Consider the following 21,496-nt stretch of genomic DNA (forward strand, 5'->3'; position numbering starts at 1 on the left):
AAAAGAGATGAATTTTTGTTACGTCACAAAGATAAAAAGTTAGACACTATTACTAGGTTCATAGGAAGAGTAACTATGGTAGAAATAAATCTTGTAACTGTTATAATTCCTTTGTAACAAAATAATAAGGCAGTAACATGGTAGAAACAAATCTTGTAACTGTTTTAATTCCATTGTAACAAGATAATAAGGTAGGTAACTATTGTAGAAACCAGCCCTGTAACTGTTGTTAGGTCTACTCCAAAAAATCCTAGTGCTGTAAAACCTCCTTCTCCTTCAAATTGTTTTAATATTTCATCATATTAATCAACCAGTCTGTCAGTCCTTAATTCTAAAGGGTAAGATGTGATTTTCTCGGCTGCTATTGAAGATATGTGCATCTACTCTACATATTGTTTGGCTATTGTTATGTGGGTCATGCTTAAAATACATAAACCTTATTTTTAAAAGGTTTGTGATTTTCTTTCAGTTTTTGCTTGTTATCTCTCTTTCTGAACTGAACATATGCACTATAGCTTACTTTATCTGTTTTCTTATTCCATGATTTATTATGTGCTTCACTACATATGGATGTTTTTCTTCTTGTTTTATAATATTCTATGTTGATTTAGTTTAGATATCAAAACTTTCCTTCTATCTTAAATATTTCATCTTCTATTAGATTAACATCTATATGTTCAGCTTCTTTACTTCTTGAAAATACCCTGAAATATTGGTACATTACTTTAGTTTGGGAATATTTCTGACCTAAATGTAAAATTAGTTTTACATGAACAATTTTAAAGGTATTGTTATGTATGAAATAACCTTACCTAAGGGTGTGGCTCATATCTTTAAAATTTTCATGCGTTTCTTGCACAACAGCAGCTGCATATACAAGGTAAGCTAAGGAACATACTATTCCTGTCACACTATTGATATCTGCAAACATGTTTAGGTTATAAGTTAAAAAAATTCCTACAGGGAGAGTACAACCAAGATTTTTAGATTATGAAAGTTCAAGAAATATTTTTACATGTTATTTGTCTAATAATTTTTTTACTTTAATACCTTTAAAAATAACTGATATTAGAGCCTGGCTAATTAATGATAAACATTCACTTAGAAAGACCACAAACAGCAATGGACTGATAGCTCTCTTCAAATTCTTGTAATGTGGTACTATTGTGTTAAGTTTTTCCTTCACCATTTCAACCTTGTGTAATGTTTAAAGATACATTGTATAAATAATATATAGATAATATCCTATTATATAAAGTACTAAGCTTTTTTTGTTTGTAGCAAAGGATCTCTCTAGCCACTGAATCGATATGGTTCTCGTTTTGAGGGAAGCTTTGTGTATGCCTTAGCATGGTTTTAGGCTATTTTGTTTTTACAAATAAGTCTAATTATGGTTTTAAGCTATTTTTACCCTTCCATTTCCCTTCGAATGAAATGCCCCTAGATGCTAGGGGCGCAGCCGCTAGTATGTATATAAAATACTAGAGTTAGGTAAAATTTATTTGAATTAATCTAAAAGTCTGGAATTTTTGTGAAGATTCCTTGGATGGTAGAGCACCAATGACAGAACTCACTTTCTTTGTCTTAAGTATATCACTACACAGGAGATTGGAATGAGTTTATATTATCCAATTCCTGGTGATGATTCCTCTGATTAATTAGCAACCTCCCTACAACTTACTTTATCTGACCTAAAATCTTATATTATTGTACGCTTAAAGTTGTTATCATCCTTGATTAGTTTTTAAAAATGTATTATTACCTGAGTAAAATGTTCACATAGGGATCCAATAAGAAATGTATTGAGTATGATTAAACTTAACATCATACAGACTACTCCCATAATATAAACTGTTATAAAAACATCGAAGACTGATGCATATGAATTTGTAATTGCTGGAGCTATTATAGAGCCATATATTACAATTAGACTTATTAATAAGGATGTAAGCATAAATGTTTTCTTCTTCTTTGGCCAAAACCATTTGAACTGCTGAGAACTAGTTGAAAAAAATATTGACTTTATAGTTGTTATTTTTTCAAACCATTTCAAAACATTAATTGCATAAAAATTCTTACTTTATACTTTTTAAAACTTTACTTTTTAATTAAATGTTGTTAGATTTTGTTACTAACATTTGAAAAAAAATTTAAATTAAATAATTACCTAATATCTGTTCTAAAGATATCATATGTATAGCAGGTGTAATAAAATACAGGCATCATTACAATCATTCTGCTTATTCACACCATCTTATAACTATAAACCTTATTCATCAAATGATAAACCAATAGCACCGAAAGAATTAGACCTAATAAAACAAGATTTTACACTCTTCTTAAGCATTTTAACCCTTTTAAATATAAAATTTAGGGCATACTCGGATTGGTAATTTAATGGAGAGAAAAAATTAAATCAATGATTGGAGGGAGGGAGTGTGTAGGGGGGGGGGGGGAGAAGCTATTAGTGACACATTTCTATCAGAATTAAAAGTTTCTGTTGGTGTTTCCTGATTGAGTACAAATGCTCATTTATGAAGCTAACATATACCAATTGAACAGGTATCTAAATACAGCAAAGTCAAACTAAAATGCTTGAATCAAAAGGTAAATCAAAGAGTTGATGGAGATTTATAAGGAAAATAGCATAATTTTAAAGTAATTGTTTAGGATTAAAAGTTATAAGATTAAATTTATTGTAATCAATCCATGTCCACATACATATTATCAAATCAATAGCATTTACAAGGTATTCATTAGAGAATGTGTGCATTTAGGAATTAAAGAGAGTCAGCGAGGGAAGTAATCACTAATTGAGATTCTATGCATGAAAAATTACCTCTTGTATATCAGTATTGTTTGATTCAGGATATTTTGATGCATTTTGACTGTTTGCAACTAAAGTGTATTAATTTAGTTCATTAAAAAGTTCAATTGAAATTTACATTTGTTATATTTTAAGGATTAGGCCCCCTTAGGCTTAAGATAGGCAAAATATAAGAAATACTCCTATCTCTTTTTTAAAAATCTAAATATAAATGTTCCAGCCAGGGCTTTCTGTGCTTGCTTGGCACTTTGAAGGAAAGCAAAACTCCCACACAAACATACATCCATAAATATGGTCAAAATCAAATATATTAAACAAACAAATTCACATTTAGGAAAGCTAAGCTTTATTGAACACTCTATACAAGTTAAGAATGGACTAAAAATATTCCTGCGGTTAAAATGTGAGGCCAAATATAAAGTCCAGTCAAAAGTAACATCCAAAATATGAGTTGAATAATGTCACAAACTTTTCTTCCTCTATAAAAAAGCTATGCATTTTTAAGAAAATTTTATCTTGTGGTTGGTCTGTATTCTGTTAAAGATATCTCTGCAATTGTAAATCAATTCCTCAAGGCTCCAAATAGTTAAAAATTGTAAACTGGTTATTAAATCATGAAATTTGCAAAAGTTATAAACTTAAGTTAGCATAAAATATAATATAACATTACATATTCTGTTGTATGTGCATAATTTTTTTTTGATCATGGAAAGAAAACGAAGTTGCCAGTTTTGTCGTTTTTTCACAGTAGCCTTTCTCCTATTTCTAGCCCATGCGGGGAGCTCTAGCCCTGCGAGCATATTTTCTAACACTGCATGGCAATCATTAAAATTTACTTAACCTAACCTAACCTAAAATAACCCTTCAAAATCTACTGTGAAAATACGATGAAAATGGCAACTTCCTTTTCTTTCCATGATCCTTTTTTTTGATTGCATCATTTCATTTTTCATTGTTACCTAGAAATTTTAGCAAATTTTTAAAGAATTTTAATTATGTAATATGATGCTTTTATGGATGCAGTTATCCTTGTTATCAATATGATTTCAATTTTTAAAGTTTTGTTTCTACGATAAATATACTTATTAACCTAACTATATTACTAAAATTAGCATGTTTTTACAAAAGAGAAGAATTTAAAATCAGATTTTGTATTTTATCTGAAAGTCGGCAACACAGAGATCGTCTTCAAAGGCTTGTTCACTAGGCTAAAACCTGCCTATACAGTTTTGTTATGAAAATCACAGCTTTTTTCCCTGGGAAGTATGCCAATGCTTATAAATATTCTGAAGAATGTTGTTGCTGACATATCCTCAAGATGACTAAAACATTTTTTTTATCAAAAGGACAATTTATAAAAAATTTTTTTAGAATTAGAAATAAAAGTGCTAAAAAAATTAGGTACGAAATTCAAAAGTTTAAAATGTTTAGTTAAAAGGGTTAGTTCACTCTTATTATACACCGCCCCCTATTTCATCAACTATAAAGGTCTTTGGCGAATTATTCTATATATATTTATTATAAGGATTGAAAAATAGAAGCAGCTTATAGGGACTATAAAGAATTGACGTCATACAAAACAAATGATAGGTCAGTATACATTATAATTGACCAATGATAAATTGTATACTGGCCTATCATTGGTCGTTCGTATTGTATGACGTCATTTTTTATAGGCACTATAAGCTACTTATGAGAAAGATATCTTTTTTTACATTTACAATCTATTAAATTATTTCATCTTTATATTTACCAAAGTTTAATATTTAAGAAGTTCCTCTTAATTCATTATTAAATGTTAAGTTTATATAATAAAGAGCGTAATTTCTTTGTTTGTTTTATTAGGGTAAACAAGGATGACAACATCCATAAGTAGCGAAGCACAAAATCAATTATGAAATAGACCAACGGAGTTATATATTATATATTATCTGTTCCCATAACAAAGAAAAGAAAGAGAGGGAATATGCAAAAACTAAAATCATGAAACCTTAAAACTTAATGTTTATGTCTTTGAAAGTTGAAAAAAGAAAAGCAGATAAAAAGCTGCTTAAAAGTAGTCAGACTACTATAGATTTTTTATACCTAATTATGGTGCATAATGAATGGAATATTGGCCAGAAGTTTCAGCCGTTTATCTTTTGTAGGAGCCGAGAAAATCTGTTATAAAAAGTAAAAGCGGCTAAAAAGCTGCTAAAAGCAGTCCGACCGCTATGGATGTATTTTACTTCATTATGCTCCATATTGATGGGAATGTTGAAAAGAAGTTTCAGTCTTTTACAAAACGGCTAAAAAGCTGCTTTAAAGCAGTCCTACCACTAAGGATGTTTTATAGTTTATTGAGCTCCTTAATGATGGAAATATTGTCAAAAAGTTTTAGCCTGGTATCTTGAATAGGAGCCTAGAAAATCAAGTTTTCCCCACTTCGTTTTTGACAGACAGACTGATGGACATTTGGAATAATAGAGTAGCTTCGCTACTAATTTTTTTTCTATAGATCGAGCTTTTTTAGTAGCAATCTACTCTATATTTATACCATGGCTGTCCGTCCTTCCATCCCATACCTTTTTTGGGGGGAATCTTATGAAACTCATGTTTTTGATGTAAAATGAAAAATAGTTATGAATATGGAGGGGGGGGGGGGGGGGGGACACATACCTCTTTGAGTCTTTATCCCAAACCACATCAGACGTCTCTGCTATACTTTCCTCAAAGATTTTTAAAAATGTTAATATGGCTTCGCTTTTAATAACATAAAGGAAGCTTCTAGAACCCAACATTAGTCCAGCAGTTAGTGAGATATTTTAGTAAAGACAGACACGCGCACAAACACACACACACACACACTAACACACACACACACACACACACTTACACTAACACACACACGGATATGATGCCTTTTTTACCTAAGAATGAATGATAATTATTAATTTCTTATCTTTATATGAAAATATCAATTATTATATAATTCAACAAGGATGACAACATCCATAAAAGCGAAGCACTGAAACGGTAGGACAACGGACATTAACACTTTATATAGTGTCAGAACTGAATAATCAGAATAAAAATATATAAGAGTCGAAGCAAAATTGTAAACAAATTTGATGAAATACTGCTTGATACAGGATAATGGTTATGGTGTTATAGCATTTTAATTATATAGAGTTGCTTCGCTTATAACATTATACTTTGTTGTCCCAGGAATTAAAAACGAAAAAAGCTATCCGTTACGGACGGACGTACGGACGGACCGACCCTAAATACAGAAAAGCTTCGCTTTTAAAAATATTGATATTCTACTATTTATTTTGTAGAATACTGTAACGCATTCCTGAGATCTTAACTATCAAAATTTGCGACCCACTGCGTTATCTTATAAGCTTTGGCGATTGGTAGAAATTTAGAAATCCTTAAATTTTAGTTTGAACCTATTTTCAACCCTCCTATTGTCAATTTTTAGCGTGCATTTATACAATTCTATAATGGAGATAAAAAAAATAATCATTGCTCTGAAAAGGCCAACAAAAGTTGTTGGGACTTTAATGGGCAGTTATAGTGTGGTATCCGCCTAGGTTAAATGGCAGACACCAGAGTTCAAATGACTACGGCAGTGCGAACAGACGTGGACACATATATTATAGAGAAGCTACGCTTCTCTAGCAATCACTAAATAATAAACAGAGTCTATTCAGTTGTTCCTTTATTCAGGGTCTAAGGTTTACTAAAGTTATATACAACAAACAATAAATACACAGATTGGAATAAGTAATCATAAACAGAATCAATATAATACATATACAATAGTCAGTTTGGGCAATAATGATCCCCCATCCCTGGAAAGGGTGGGGGGAATTAACAATACAGCTTAACCATAATAAGGCTGTCAGAATCTATCATTAATGTTAGGCATAGGGAGGGGGTCGGCAGACCCCTTCCCCAGGACTCGGGGGAGGGCCCTCGGCCCTTCCCCGAACCCAGGTCAGGGTTGCCATAGGCATGGCTCACGGTTGCCGAATACCACAACTCTCCCCTCGGAAGGCTGGGAGGGGGTTTCCCTGCCAGACTTCCGACAGTGGTTGAGGCCTTCGGCCCGCTCCTTAGGGCTAATTTATATACAAGCGATAACGATTCAATGGAATCCTAGTGGTGATTTTCAGGGCTGATGGGCCCCCAACGTGGGATAGAAGGTAGAGGCTGGCTTTTGTTGGACACGTAGCTCGGCGCCAGCAGGTGTCAGGTTGGCGTGGGGCACAGCCGCTGCGGGACCGGTCAGTAACGGGGCATTCTGGTTGTTGTTGGCAGCGGCTGGGGCACTGGCTACCAGGTTGACCGTCTGGGCGACAGCCTGGCCTCCCGAGGGGCCGCGGGGCTTTCCAGAGTGTGGCCCAGGCCTGCCTGGGCGGTCATTTCCACTATCGGCTGATTGCATGGATACCATTTCCTCGGCTGCTTCCAGGCCGATAGGAATGGCATCCCAGTCCACTGAGAAGTCCCGGGACTTGGCATGGGTGAGCCTGGCTCTGGCCAAGGCCTTGCGATACAAGGTTGGGTGGTACAGGAATACTTGTGACATCGCGTTCATGGCGGCCCGTACACCTCCTTGTGCAGCTGCCAGGGAAATGATGGTTAAGTCTCCCAGCAGCTTGAGGATCAACAACAGCAGACACAGTATGGCTGCGCCATCTCCCCACTCGTGAATAGCCTGTCTGAACCCAGCCCAGACATCCAGGGTTGCTTCTCCTTCCTCCGCCAGTCGGTCAATATCGTAGGACACAATCCCATGGTCTCCGGTGGCTGAACAGCTACCTTGCTGGACGCATGAGCCATACGACAGGCCGGTCAGCATGGCGGCCTTATACGCTGGGAATGCTAGCAGCTGCTGCCAGTCGTTCATCTCGGCCTGCGAATACAATCCTTCCGAGCTGAAGTCATCCAAGGGCTCGGTCAGCAGCTGCTTGGGTGTATCCAGCGGGGGCGGCCTCTTCTTAGGTGCGGGGGTTAGCTCTATCCATCCTTCCTCAGTGTGTACAGTTAGGGGGTAGGTGGAGGAGCAGGGGATTTTGGTGGCGTGGCCGCTATACACCTTTGTCACGGCATCTACAAATCCTGTGGGCTCCACCGGCACCTTGTCCCAACATTCATTGCTCTCCCTGACCACATACTTATTGCGTTGGCAGGTAAGGTGGAGCAATACATCTCCCCTCAACACAGAGAACGTGCTCCCCTGGACACGCACCGGATGGGCTGGGTCTAGCTGCTGGAGCTTCCAGCAATTGGCCGCTACTTCTTCTGCTGCGGCGCTTCTCATTCGAGTTTCCAGGGTAAATCCGATGTAACCTGCATGTATCTGGGCCTGCAGGGGGACATCCACGTCCCTGGCCGATACTCTGGGCAGCGCTGCCGCGGCCGGGTCGGCTGCCACGAACAATGCTGGGTGGTTGGTGGCATGGGCCTCAAAGTCGCAGTTCACTATTGAGGTGGGGGTAGTCATGTTGATGAAGAATTGGGCTTGATGGTCAACCAGAAACGCATCCATCACCAGGCTGGGCTGGAGGCTGCGGATCAGCCTCAAGGGGCAATCTCTCCCCAGGTGGTCCCACACGTAGGTGGCCTCTCCAGTGATGCAGGACAGCTCGGAATGGGGACACTCTAGGGTCAGGTGGTCAGACTAGGACTCCACCTGTCCATTCTCGACTACATAGGTCTCTTCCTTGACCAGCAGCCGTCGCTCCTGGAGCACTAATTCATTGCGGTACAGCTGGCCTTTGAAATGGACGTCCTCCCCTTCACAACCCACCCCCTCAGGGCTGTTGACCAAGGCGCCCACCATATCGAGGGTGAAGAACAGGGGGTGGTTCAGCTGAAACGTCAATGGCTGGGTCTTGCCTGGCAGAGTGTAGACTCGGTTCCTGGCCAGGTCTCGGCACGTTTCTGGATCAATCTTGGTTGGCCACATGAGGGTGGGGACCGAGGTCACCTTGAGGTGGCCCCAGACTCCACACCTAAATGTCCACTGGGACACTGCGAGTTGACAGCTATATCCCGTGGTCTCCCTAATCTTGACTTGCTGCAGGACATGTATCTCATGGCCCAAGGGCACCTCCTGGTGTAGCGGCTCCTTGCTACACATCTGCTCCTTGTTGTAGGCGGTGACATGGGTGGGGTTGGCACAGTCCCACCCTACCAGGACATAGCTAGTTGTAGGCCACACAGCTGCGAGCAGTAGGCCCAACAGGACCATCCACCAGTGTGAGAATCTACCAGACAGCCATCGACCTCGCGCACGCATCTGGGGATCCTCGGCTCGGGCCACGACTGCTTCTTGGGGCTGGACACTGCTGGGCTGCTCCTGGCTAGATATAAATTTCCATTGAGCGTTATCTTTGGGCGCCCGGGGCATCCCGATACCCTCCCCAATGACAGACTGACAGGCGACTGGCGCCTGCCTTGGTGTCGGCTCCCCTAGCCCCAAGGGGTCCCTTCCCTTGTCCATGGCATGCCCAGTGGCATGGGGCTGGAGTGCGTGTGGCACAGGCTCGCCCTGTATTACATCCCTCCCCTGCCCTAGGAACTCAGGTGCATGTGGCACAGGCAAGTCCTTATAATCCCAAATCTCAATCTCCCCAGCCTCTGGTGCGGGAGGCACAGGCAAGGCTGGAGGGTTACAATACTTTGGATACAATACATTTGTCAAATTTAACTTATCCTGGCTCAGTTGAGAATGGTGGACAGCTGGGCTCATTCTGCTGGCAGGGGGCGCTGGATGGTGTATGGCTGGGCTCTCCCTGCTGGCTGGTGGCGCTGGATGATGGATAGTTGGACCCTCCTTGCTAGCTGGTGGCGCGGGCTGACTGGGGGTGACGGATGTCACCCCTCCCTCTGGGGCTGCTGGCTCGTTCCAGGATCCAGGTATCTCGGTGGCGGCGACGGTTGTCGCCCCAGGCACCAGTGTGGGGGCGCTGGATAGCACCCCCCAGTCATCGCAGGTGGCGGCTGCGGTTGCCGCCCCAGACATCAGCTTGGGGGTGCGGGGGCGCACCTCTCGTCCTTCCCACGTGGCGGCGCCGGATGGCGCCCCATATATCCACTCCGATGCGCTGGCTAGCGCCTCTTGCCTCTCTCGCTCAGCGGCCGCCAGGGCCTCCCCGTACACTGTCTCGGTGGCGCTGGGTAGCGCCCCTCCACTCTTGCTGGGTAGACTCGGTCTGGCAGGCCCCATCATGTTGAGGCTGAAGGGTTGAGGCCTCAGGACTTCTGGCTCTGCAATGTTGGTTGGCTGCACGAACTCCGGTCCCAAGTGGTTGAGGCTGAAGCCCAGGCCAACCCGATTGGGTTCAGCCGCTCCTCCCAGCACGTTGATCCTAGCTGGGATGGTTCCAAACTGCGGCATTCCTTCGGCTCGGCCCGCTGTACTGGGGGCGGCTGCTTGCTGGAGTGTTGCTGGGGGCGCACTCCCTTCCATGTTGGCTACTCGGCTGGGCTTTCCTGAGGGGGCGCCCTTGTCAGCGATGCGTCTCCGGCCGGCTACCTGGTCCCAGTCAGCCTTGCACTCGGCTGCCGTATGGCCTGCGTAATGACAACGTTCACATTTGGCAGGACGGTCACGGCGTGGCTGGGTGCGTCTCTCTTCTAGGCTGACCTCCATAGGCGTAGGACAATCTCTGACTCGGTGGCCCTTCCCATGGCAGCGATAGCAGCGGCCTGGAATCTTGTCATCTGGGGCAACCTTCCCCATCTGGTGGAGACCCGGAGCCAAGGCGCCAATCTCCATTGGCTCCGACTCATCATATTGGGGCAACTGGACGCTGGCCGATCCCGTGAGCCCGTCGGTGGCGTCCACTAGGCACACACCCTCCTTCAGCTGCTTGGTGATCATGGTCACGGTAAACATGGCTCGCCTCGTGTACTCAGGTACCGAGGCGATCTCATGACCCATCATTTCACGTTTCACATTAGTGTTACAAATGCCACGATTTAATTCGTCTATCAATAATTCAAGGTCCTCGTGGCTATAGGCCTCCCTATACAACGCACACTTTGTGGATATGTATGCTTGTATAGGTTCTGTCGAGTGCTGCCTGTAGTCTCTGAAGGCTTGCTTCAGGGTCTGAGACTCATAGGCTGGACGAAATAACATTTCACACTCGGCCTTGACTTGTTCGTATGTCAAGGCTTGGCCTGCCTCGCCAAACAGATGAGAGGCCATCTCTGCCGCTTGCCCCGCCAGGGATAGTAAGAGGGCGTTGCGGCGATTCAGTGTGTCATGGGGGGGCACACGGTAAGCCGCCCATGACATTTCTAATCTCCGGATGTGGGAATTCCAGGATTGCTTGGGCGGTCCTCGGTACTCCGGCAGGTTACTCAGCATCAGCTTGCGGTACTCGGCTGGAGCCGGCTGGGGATCGTCCTGGAGCCATCCTTGGAGCTGGTCGCCTCCTTGCGCTTGTGGCTGCTCCATCGGGTCAAAGGTTCAGCGGCGGGACACTAAGTTTTAAGTCAATACTATAAGTGGTTTACACTTAGGGCTTTCTGGCCTAGCAGCCAACACTGTTTATCACTAGGTTGGTAGTTTAACTACAAAGATCTAAATAGGTGTACACTAGAATACTTGTCACTAGCTTCTAAGTTGTAAAGTAGGCTGGTAGGTGTAGATAGTTGTTGAGGGTCTGAACTGCTGTCAGGAACTGATTTGGTTTTCCTTATCACACTATAGATAGGAGGGAGGAGCTTGCAAGTTTTTTTCTAAAAATATCTCTGTTGGATGCTATGAAGTAGCTCCGCTCCTGTGTGTGTGTGTGTGAAATCTCCTTTCCTTGCAACGCGCCTACACGCCGTCAGATTTGCGCACACAGGTAAAACACGCACCTATCCCTCAATCTGCTCTCTCATTGGTCCGCTTTATCTTATTCGTCCGTTGAAGTTTTGTTGCATCCCAAGCTCTGCTGCGCGACCCGTAAATGGCGCTCTGTTCTCCCGGTCGCTATCTCCGCACCGTGGGCGGACTTATTCAAGTGTGGGTAGGAGGGGGAGCGCGTGAGGGGACGGGGTAAAACCGTCCGTTCCCCCCTATGGGAAGGGGGGTGCTGCAGGTTTGAAGTAACTGGGTGGTGAGGTAATTGTGCCTTTTCCTTAATCCTGAGCTTATTGTTATGTCACCTCAATTGTATTTGCTTCAATTTATGGTGGGCCCCTCCCCTTCCGTTGGGATAAGGGGTGTATTTGTCGTGCTGAAGGCTTGGGGTCAGATTGTTTATCAATGCATTGTTATATTACATCTAGGTTCTATTTTTGGCTTTATCACAATACACAACAAATTTGTTTACCAAGCCTTGCCCATAAATCTATTGTTCAGCTTTCACACTAGGGTGGTAATCCCTAAAATTTGATATAATATCTGTTTTTCTAGATGGGTGGCTGCGCTGTAGCCTCTCAGGATACTTGGAGTTAACGTAGTTTTTCTTCTGCTTGGTACACTACACTCGTATTTTCGCTCACAGCTCGCAGCTATTTGGCTTGTTTCAGCCTGTCGGCGGCAGGGAATGTCCCATCCTGCAGCGCCGTGTATCCGAATCCGGCTGGTGGCGGCAGGGAATGTCCCTTCCTGCAGCGCCGCTGGTTCGGATCCTGCTATCTCTTGCAGTAAATGTTGGCCTATTTTCAGCCGTTTGCACTTGTTTGGCCTGTTTCAGCCCGTCCGCAGGCCTGTTTCAGCCCTTGAGCGCTCAATCCTCCGTTAGATGTCGGCGCTTCTCGCGGTTCTCCGTCAAGTTTCGCTGCTCTCCGCAGTCTCTCGTCCGATTTCGCTACTCTCCGCAGCTCGGGTTCCACCACACTTAGTGGTCTTTCGCTAGGTTTCGCTTCCACAACTGCCGGATACAGAGTTAGACCTTGCTATCCAGGGTGGGCAATTCAGGTTGCTTGTGTCAGTTTTGCCAGTTTCACTGCTGGGAGTACCTTAGCCTCAGCTGCGCGTCTGCTCTACACTTGTGGTTTGCCGTAATCTCACACAGCTGTCACCAAAAGTTGTGGTATCCGCCTAGGTTAAATGGCAGACACCAGAGTTCAAATGACTACGGCAGTGCGAACAGACGTGGACACATATATTATAGAGAAGCTACGCTTCTCTAGCAATCACTAAATAATAAACAGAGTCTATTCAGTTGTTCCTTTATTCAGGGTCTAAGGTTTACTAAAGTTATATACAACAAACAATAAATACACAGATTGGAATAAGTAATCATAAACAGAATCAATATAATACATATACAATAGTCAGTTTGGGCAATAATGATCCCCCATCCCTGGAAAGGGTGGGGGGAATTAACAATACAGCTTAACCATAATAAGGCTGTCAGAATCTATCATTAATGTTAGGCATAGGGAGGGGGTCGGCAGACCCCTTCCCCAGGACTCGGGGGAGGGCCCTCGGCCCTTCCCCGAACCCAGGTCAGGGTTGCCATAGGCATGGCTCACGGTTGCCGAATACCACAACTCTCCCCTCGGAAGGCTGGGAGGGGGTTTCCCTGCCAGACTTCCGACAGTGGTTGAGACCTTCGGCCCGCTCCTTAGGGCTAATTTATATACAAGCGATAACGATTCAATGGAATCCTAGTGGTGATTTTCAGGGCTGATGGGCCCCCAACGTGGGATAGAAGGTAGAGGCTGGCTTTTGTTGGACACGTAGCTCGGCGCCAGCAGGTGTCAGGTTGGCGTGGGGCACAGCCGCTGCGGGACCGGTCAGTAACGGGGCATTCTGGTTGTTGTTGGCAGCGGCTGGGGCACTGGCTACCAGGTTGACCGTCTGGGCAACAGCCTGGCCTCCCGAGGGGCCGCGGGGCTTTCCAGAGTGTGGCCCAGGCCTGCCTGGGCGGTCATTTCCACTATCGGCTGATTGCATGGATACCATTTCCTCGGCTGCTTCCCGGCCGATAGGAATGGCATCCCAGTCCACTGAGAAGTCCCGGGACTTGGCATGGGTGAGCCTGGCTCTGGCCAAGGCCTTGCGATACAAGGTTGGGTGGTACAGGAATACTTGTGACATCGCGTTCATGGCGGCCCGTACACCTCCTTGTGCAGCTGCCAGGGAAATGATGGTTAAGTCTCCCAGCAGCTTGAGGATCAACAACAGCAGACACAGTATGGCTGCGCCATCTCCCCACTCGTGAATAGCCTGTCTGAACCCAGCCCAGACATCCAGGGTTGCTTCTCCTTCCTCCGCCAGTCGGTCAATATCGTAGGACACGATCCCATGGTCTCCGGTGGCTGAACAGCTACCTTGCTGGACGCATGAGCCATACGACAGGCCGGTCAGCATGGCGGCCTTATACGCTGGGAATGCTAGCAGCTGCTGCCAGTCGTTCATCTCGGCCTGCGAATACAATCCTCCCGAGCTGTAGTCATCCAAGGGCTCGGTCAGCAGCTGCTTGGGTGTATCCAGCGGGGGCGGCCTCTTCTTAGGTGCGGGGGTTAGCTCTATCCATCCTTCCTCAGTGTGTACAGTTAGGGGGTAGGTGGAGGAGCAGGGGATTTTGGTGGCATGGCCGCTATACACCTTTGTCACGGCATCTACAAATCCTGTGGGCTCCACCGGCACCTTGTCCCAACATTCATTGCTCTCCCTGACCACATACTTATTGCGTTGGCAGGTAAGGTGGAGCAATACATCTCCCCTCAACACAGAGAACATGCTCCCCTGGACACGCACCGGATGGGCTGGGTCTAGCTGCTGGAGCTTCCAGCAATTGGCCGCTACTTCTTCTGCTGCGGCGCTTCTCATTCGAGTTTCCAGGGTAAATCCGATGTAACCTGCATGTATCTGGGCCTGCAGGGGGACATCCACGTCCCTGGCCGATACTCTGGGCAGCGCTGCCGCGGCCGGGTCGGCTGCCACGAACAATGCTGGGTGGTTGGTGGCATGGGCCTCAAAGTCGCAGTTCACTATTGAGGTTGGGGTAGTCATGTTGATGAAGAATTGGGCTTGATGGTCAACCAGAAACGCATCCATCACCAGGCTGGGCTGGAGGCTGCGGATCAGCCTCAAGGGGCAATCTCTCCCCAGGTGGTCCCACACGTAGGTGGCCTCTCCAGTGATGCAGGACAGCTCGGAATGGGGACACTCTAGGGTCAGGTGGTCAGACTGGGACTCCACCTGTCCATTCTCGACTACATAGGTCTCTTCCTTGACCAGCAGCCGTCGCTCCTGGAGCACTAATTCATTGCGGTACAGCTGGCCTTTGAAATGGACGTCCTCCCCTTCACAACCCACCCCCTCAGGGCTGTTGACCAAGGCGCCCACCATATCAAGGGTGAAGAACACGGGGTGGTTCAGCTGAAACGTCAATGGCTGGGTCTTGCCTGGCAGAGTGTAGACTCGGTTCCTGGCCAGGTCTCGGCACGTTTCTGGATCAATCTTGGTTGGCCGCATGAGGGTGGGGACCGAGGTCACCTTGAGGTGGCCCCAGACTCCACACCTAAATGTCCACTGGGACACTGCGAGTTGACAGCTATATCCCGTGGTCTCCCTAATCTTGACTTGCTGCAGGACATGTATCTCATGGCCCAAGGGCACCTCCTGGTGTAGCGGCTCCTTGCTACACATCTGCTCCTTGTTGTAGGCGGTGACATGGGTGGGGTTGGCACAGTCCCACCCTACCAGGACATAGCTAGTTGTAGGCCACACAGCTGCGAGCAGTAGGCCCCACAGGACCATCCACCAGTGTGAGAATCTACCAGACAGCCATCGACCTCGCGCACGCATCTGGGGATCCTCGGCTTGGGCCACGACTGCTTCTTGGGGCTGGACACTGCTGGGCTGCTCCTGGCTAGATATAAATTTCCATTGAGCGTTATCTTTGGGCGCCCGGGGCATCCCGATACCCTCCCCAATGACAGACTGACAGGCGACTGGCGCCTGCCTTGGTGTTGGCTCCCCTAGCCCCAAGGGGTCCCTTCCCTTGTCCATGGCATGCCCAGTGGCATGGGGCTGGAGTGCGTGTGGCACAGGCTCACCCTGTATTACATCCCTCCCCTGCCCTAGGAACTCAGGTGCATGTGGCACAGGCAAGTCCTTATAATCCCAAATCTCAATCTCCCCAGCCTCTGGTGCGGGAGGCACAGGCAAGGCTGGAGGGTTACAATAGTTTGGATACAATACATTTGTCAAATTTAACTTATCCTGGCTCAGTTGAGAATGGTGGACAGCTGGGCTCATTCTGCTGGCAGGGGGCGCTGGATGGTGTATGGCTGGGCTCTCCCTGCTGGCTGGTGGCGCTGGATGATGGATAGTTGGACCCTCCTTGCTAGCTGGTGGCGCGGGCTGACTGGGGGTGACGGATGTCACCCCTCCCTCTGGGGCTGCTGGCTCGTTCCAGGATCCAGGTATCTTGGTGGCGGCGACGGTTGTCGCCCCAGGCACCAGTGTGGGGGCGCTGGATAGCACCCCCCAGTCATCGCAGGTGGCGGCTGCGGTTGCCGCCCCAGACATCAGCTTGGGGGTGCGGGGGCGCACCTCTCGTCCTTTCCACGTGGCGGCGCTGGATGGCGCCCCATATATCGACTCCGATGCGCTGGCTAGCGCCTCTTGCCTCTCTTGCTCAGCGGCCGCCAGAGCCTCCCCGTACACTGTCTCGGTGGCGCTGGGTAGCGCCCCTCCACTCTTGCTGGGTAGACTCGGTCTGGCAGGCCCCATCATTTTGAGGCTGAAGGGTTGAGGCCTCAGGACTTCTGGCTCTGCAATGTTGGTTGGCTGCAAGAACTCCGGTCCCAAGTGGTTGAGGCTGAAGCCAAGGCCAACCCGATTGGGTTCAGCCGCTCCTCCCAGCACGTTGATCCTAGCTGGGATGGTTCCAAACTGCGGCATTCCTTCGGCTCGGCCCGCTGTACTGGGGGCGGCTGCTTGTTGGAGTGTTGCTGGGGGCGCACTCCCTTCCATGTTGGCTACTCGGCTGGGCTTTCCTGAGGGGGTGCCCTTGTCAGCGATGCGTCTCCGGCCGGCTACCTGGTCCCAGTCAGCCTTGCACTCGGCTGCCGTATGGCCTGCGTAATGACAACGTTCACATTTGGCAGGACGGTCATGGCGTGGCTGGGTGCGTCTCTCTTCTAGGCTGACCTCCATAGGCGTAGGACAATCTCTGACTCGGTGGCCCTTCCCATGGCAGCGATAGCAGCGGCCTGGAATCTTGTCATCTGGGGCAACCTTCCCCATCTGGTGGAGACCCGGAGCCAAGGCGCCAATCTCCATTGGCTCCGACTCATCATATTGGGGCAACTGGACGCTGGCCGATCCCGTGAGCCCGTCGGTGGCGTCCACTAGGCACACACCCTCCTTCAGCTGCTTGGTGATCATGGTCACGGTAAACATGGCTCGCCTCGTGTACTCAGGTACCGAGGCGATCTCATGACCCATCATTTCACGTTTCACATTAGTGTTACGAATGCCACAATTTAATTCGTCTATCAATAATTCAAGGTCCTCGTGGCTATAGGCCTCCCTATACAACGCACACTTTGTGGATATGTATGCTTGTATAGGTTCTGTCGAGTGCTGCCTGTAGTCTCTGAAGGCTTGCTTCAGGGTCTGAGACTCATAGGCTGGACGAAATAACATTTCACACTCAGCCTTGACTTGTTCGTATGTCAAGGCTTGGCCTGCCTCGCCAAACAGATGAGAGGCCATCTCTGCCGCTTGCCCCGCCAGGGATAGTAAGAGGGCGTTGCGGCGATTCAGTGTGTCATGGGGATGCACACGGTAAGCCGCCCATGACATTTCTAATCTCCGGATGTGGGAATTCCAGGATTGCTTGGGCGGTCCTCGGTACTCCGGCAGGTTACTCAGCATCAGCTTGCGGTACTCGGCTGGAGCCGGCTGGGGATCGTCCTGGAGCCATCCTTGGAGCTGGTCGCCTCCTTGCGCTTGTGGCTGCTCCATCGGGTCAAAGGTTCAGCGGCGGGACACTAAGTTTTAAGTCAATACTATAAGTGGTTTACACTTAGGGCTTTCTGGCCTAGCAGTCAACACTGTTTATCACTAGGTTGGTAGTTTAACTACAAAGATCTAAATAGGTGTACACTAGAATACTTGTCACTAGCTTCTAAGTTGTAAAGTAGGCTGGTAGGTGTAGATAGTTGTTGAGGGTCTGAACTGCTGTCAGGAACTGATTTGGTTTTCCTTATCACACTATAGATAGGAGGGAGGAGCTTGCAAGTTTTTTTCTAAAAATATCTCTGTTGGATGCTATGAAGTAGCTCCGCTCCTGTGTGTGTGTGTGTGAAATCTCCTTTCCTTGCAACGCGCCTACACGCCGTCAGATTTGCGCACACAGGTAAAACGCGCACCTATCCCTCAATCTGCTCTCTCATTGGTCCGCTTTATCTTATTCGTCCGTTGAAGTTTTGTTGCGTCCCAAGCTCTGCTGCGCGACCCGTAAATGGCGCTCTGTTCTCCCGGTCGCTATCTCCGCACCGTGGGCGGACTTATTCAAGTGTGGGTAGGAGGGGGAGCGCGTGAGGGGACGGGGTAAAACCGTCCGTTCCCCCCTATGGGGAGGGGGGTGCTGCAGGTTTGAAGTAATTGGGTGGTGAGGTAATTGTGCCTTTTCCTTAATCCTGAGCTTATTGTTATGTCACCTCAATTGTATTTGCTTCAATTTATGGTGGGCCCCTCCCCTTCTGTTGGGATAAGGGGTGTATTTGTCGTGCTGAAGGCTTGGGGTCAGATTGTTTATCAATGCATTGTTATATTACATCTAGGTTCTATTTTTGGCTTTATCACAATACACAACAAATTTGTTTACCAAGCCTGTTCTATTTTTGGCTTTATCACAATACACAACAAATTTGTTTACCAAGCCTTGCCCATAAATCTATTGTTCAGCTTTCACACTAGGGTGGTAATCCCTAAAATTTGATATAATATCTGTTTTTCTAGATGGGTGGCTGCGCTGTAGCCTCTCAGGATACTTGGAGTTAACGTAGTTTTTCTTCTGCTTGGTACACTACACTCGTATTTTCGCTCACAGCTCGCAGCTATTTGGCTTGTTTCAGCCTGTTGGCGGCAGGGAATGTCCCGTCCTGCAGCGCCGTGTATCCGAATCCGGCTGGTGGCGGCAGGGAATGTCCCTTCCTGCAGCGCCGCTGGTTCGGATCCTGCTATCTCTTGCAGTAAATGTTGGCCTATTTTCAGCCGTTTGCACTTGTTTGGCCTGTTTCAGCCCGTCCGCAGGCCTGTTTCAGCCCTTGAGCGCTCAATCCTCCGTTAGATGTCGGCGCTTCTCGCGGTTCTCCGTCAAGTTTCGCTGCTCTCCGCAGTCTCTCGTCCGATTTCGCTACTCTCCGCAGCTCGGGTTCCGCCACACTTAGTGGTCTTTCGCTAGGTTTCGCTTCCACAACTGCCGGATACAGAGTTAGACCTTGCTATCCAGGGTGGGTAATTCAGGTTGCTTGTGTCAGTTTTGCCAGTTTCACTGCTGGGAGTACCTTAGCCTCAGCTGCGCGTCTGCTCTACACTTGTGGTTTGCCGTAATCTCACACAGCTGTCACCAAAAGTTGTGGTATCCGCCTAGGTTAAATGGCAGACACCAGAGTTCAAATGACTAAGGCAGTGCGAACAGACGTGGACACATATATTATAGAGAAGCTACGCTTCTCTAGCAATCACTAAATAATAAACAGAGTCTATTCAGTTGTTCCTTTATTCAGGGTCTAAGGTTTACTAAAGTTATATACAACAAACAATAAATACACAGATTGGAATAAGTAATCATAAACAGAATCAATATAATACATATACAATAGTCAGTTTGGGCAATAATGATCCCCCATCCCTGGAAAGGGTGGGGGGAATTAACAATACAGCTTAACCATAATAAGGCTGTCAGAATCTATCATTAATGTTAGGCATAGGGAGGGGGTCGGCAGACCCCTTCCCCAGGACTCGGGGGAGGGCCCTCGGCCCTTCCCCGAACCCAGGTCAGGGTTGCCATAGGCATGGCTCACGGTTGCCGAATACCACAATAGTTTAACAAATATAGAATTTTTTCTTGGTTTGTCTTGATTTTCATATGTACGTACCCGCTGCCAAATCTCTTAACAAGAAACCCACAATTTCTCCCTTTAGATAAGGACGAAGCCTCCGGTTTCTCTAAAAAAAACGTATTCAAATGACAATTAGTATTTATAATTACAGTTTGGTAATAAAACTAAACTTTTTAATTGAGGCCGACATATTTTAATCTCTGGCTAGATCACTGGCGTGCAGAAGAGGGAGGGGGGGGGGGGTGTTTCACACCCTCAGATGAATCGCTGTGAACGCCACTAATTTATTTTGCTGGGTTTCCAGGATTCAAAATCTACCCACCCTCCCCCCAAAAAATGGAAGTGTTTTTAAGGCCAAGCCTGTAACAAATGTCCTATTGATTTCAAACTTTAGTGACTGTAGCTTAATAGTTGTGGCCAAACTTATTATGTTGGCAAAATAATATTACCTACAAATAATATGGAATAGCAATTAATCAATAATGTTCAGAAATACCCCCCTGAAAAAAAAAATTTTGGCGCACTTCGCGCGCATTTTTACTACTAAATGTTAATACATTATCAAATTTCCCCCCAAAAAAATTTTACCCCGGGGGTAAATTTTAGGGGGGTAAACAAAATTTACCCCTGCCAACATATTTCACGCGGGGTAATTACACCCCCCAAGCAAATTTTACCCCTGGGGTAAAAATTTTGGGGGGGGAATTTGATAATGTATTAACATTTAGTAGTAAAAATGCACGCGAAGCGCGCCAAAATTTTTTTTTTCAGTGGGGTATTTCTGAACATTATTGTTCGCGCGTCATTTTACCCCCCCCCCCCCCCAACAGCAAATTACCCCTCCCTTAAAAATTTTTACCACCCCCCCCCCCCCCAAATAAAAAAGCTTGGACGCCCCTGAAAACAGCTCTGAAACAGTAGGACAAACAAACATGAACTATTGTAGAGTGTCAGAACTGAAGTAGCAAAATATAAATGTTTATGTATATTATAAGTCTAAACAAAATAGAGCAAGATTAGGGCAATTTTTCACAACTATTAAAAATAAAATTATATTTTCAATACCAGTTTTGTTAACCCAGACATTTTGCACCAGGGGGCCTACAAAAATGGTTTTAATTCTATAATTTTTCCTTATAAGATCTGCGGAAAAAGGGGAGCTGAGACTGGAGGTAATTTTTTATTCCTCATCTCAAAGCCGAAACTGGCATCGCTCCGAAATTGTCAAACTGTCTACGTGGTGACTGCCAGGATCAGATCCAAATCTGTCTTGGACATGGTGTGAGTGAATGCAAAATTGGTTTTCTTTTTTCTAAAGTAATAAAGAGATATGTATTTTTGATTTTTCATTTAATTTAAAGTGTATTAAGACGTAACTAATTATGTTATTTTATTTGTAGATGTCAAACTGTTTCTATGAACTTCAATAAAACAATTGACTGCGAATAAGATATTTATCCCTTTCCTGGCCAAGCTCCTCTATAATCTAAACTGCCGTGTATGTATGTCCTAGATAAAAAACCAGTCTTGTCTGGATTGAGGCCGTGACAAAATCAAAACCCAAATGGGCATCGGAAGGATGGAAAAGCTTATACTTGTGATAGTTAGGTGGGATGAATCTTCCTATTCAAC

General features: G+C 46.2%; 1 protein-coding gene across 1 annotated transcript; it reads right to left on the reverse strand.

Moving 5' to 3' along the window:
- Nucleotides 1–619: 619 nt before the first annotated feature.
- On the reverse strand, nucleotides 620–2,235 carry LOC145333361 (uncharacterized). The gene is made up of 5 exons (XM_080178478.1): nucleotides 2,168–2,235; nucleotides 1,763–2,000; nucleotides 1,051–1,195; nucleotides 813–921; nucleotides 620–704 (listed from the first exon to the last, which is right to left on the reverse strand). The coding sequence occupies exons 1-5, from the start codon at nucleotides 2,233–2,235 to the stop codon at nucleotides 620–622; spliced, it is 645 nt and encodes a 214-aa protein (XP_080034604.1).
- Nucleotides 2,236–21,496: the final 19,261 nt, after the last annotated feature.

This window comes from Acartia tonsa, chromosome 12 (genome assembly GCF_053477335.1).
Source record: "Acartia tonsa isolate MP-2025a chromosome 12, ASM5347733v1, whole genome shotgun sequence".
Classification (NCBI taxonomy): Eukaryota; Metazoa; Arthropoda; class Copepoda; order Calanoida; family Acartiidae; genus Acartia; species Acartia tonsa.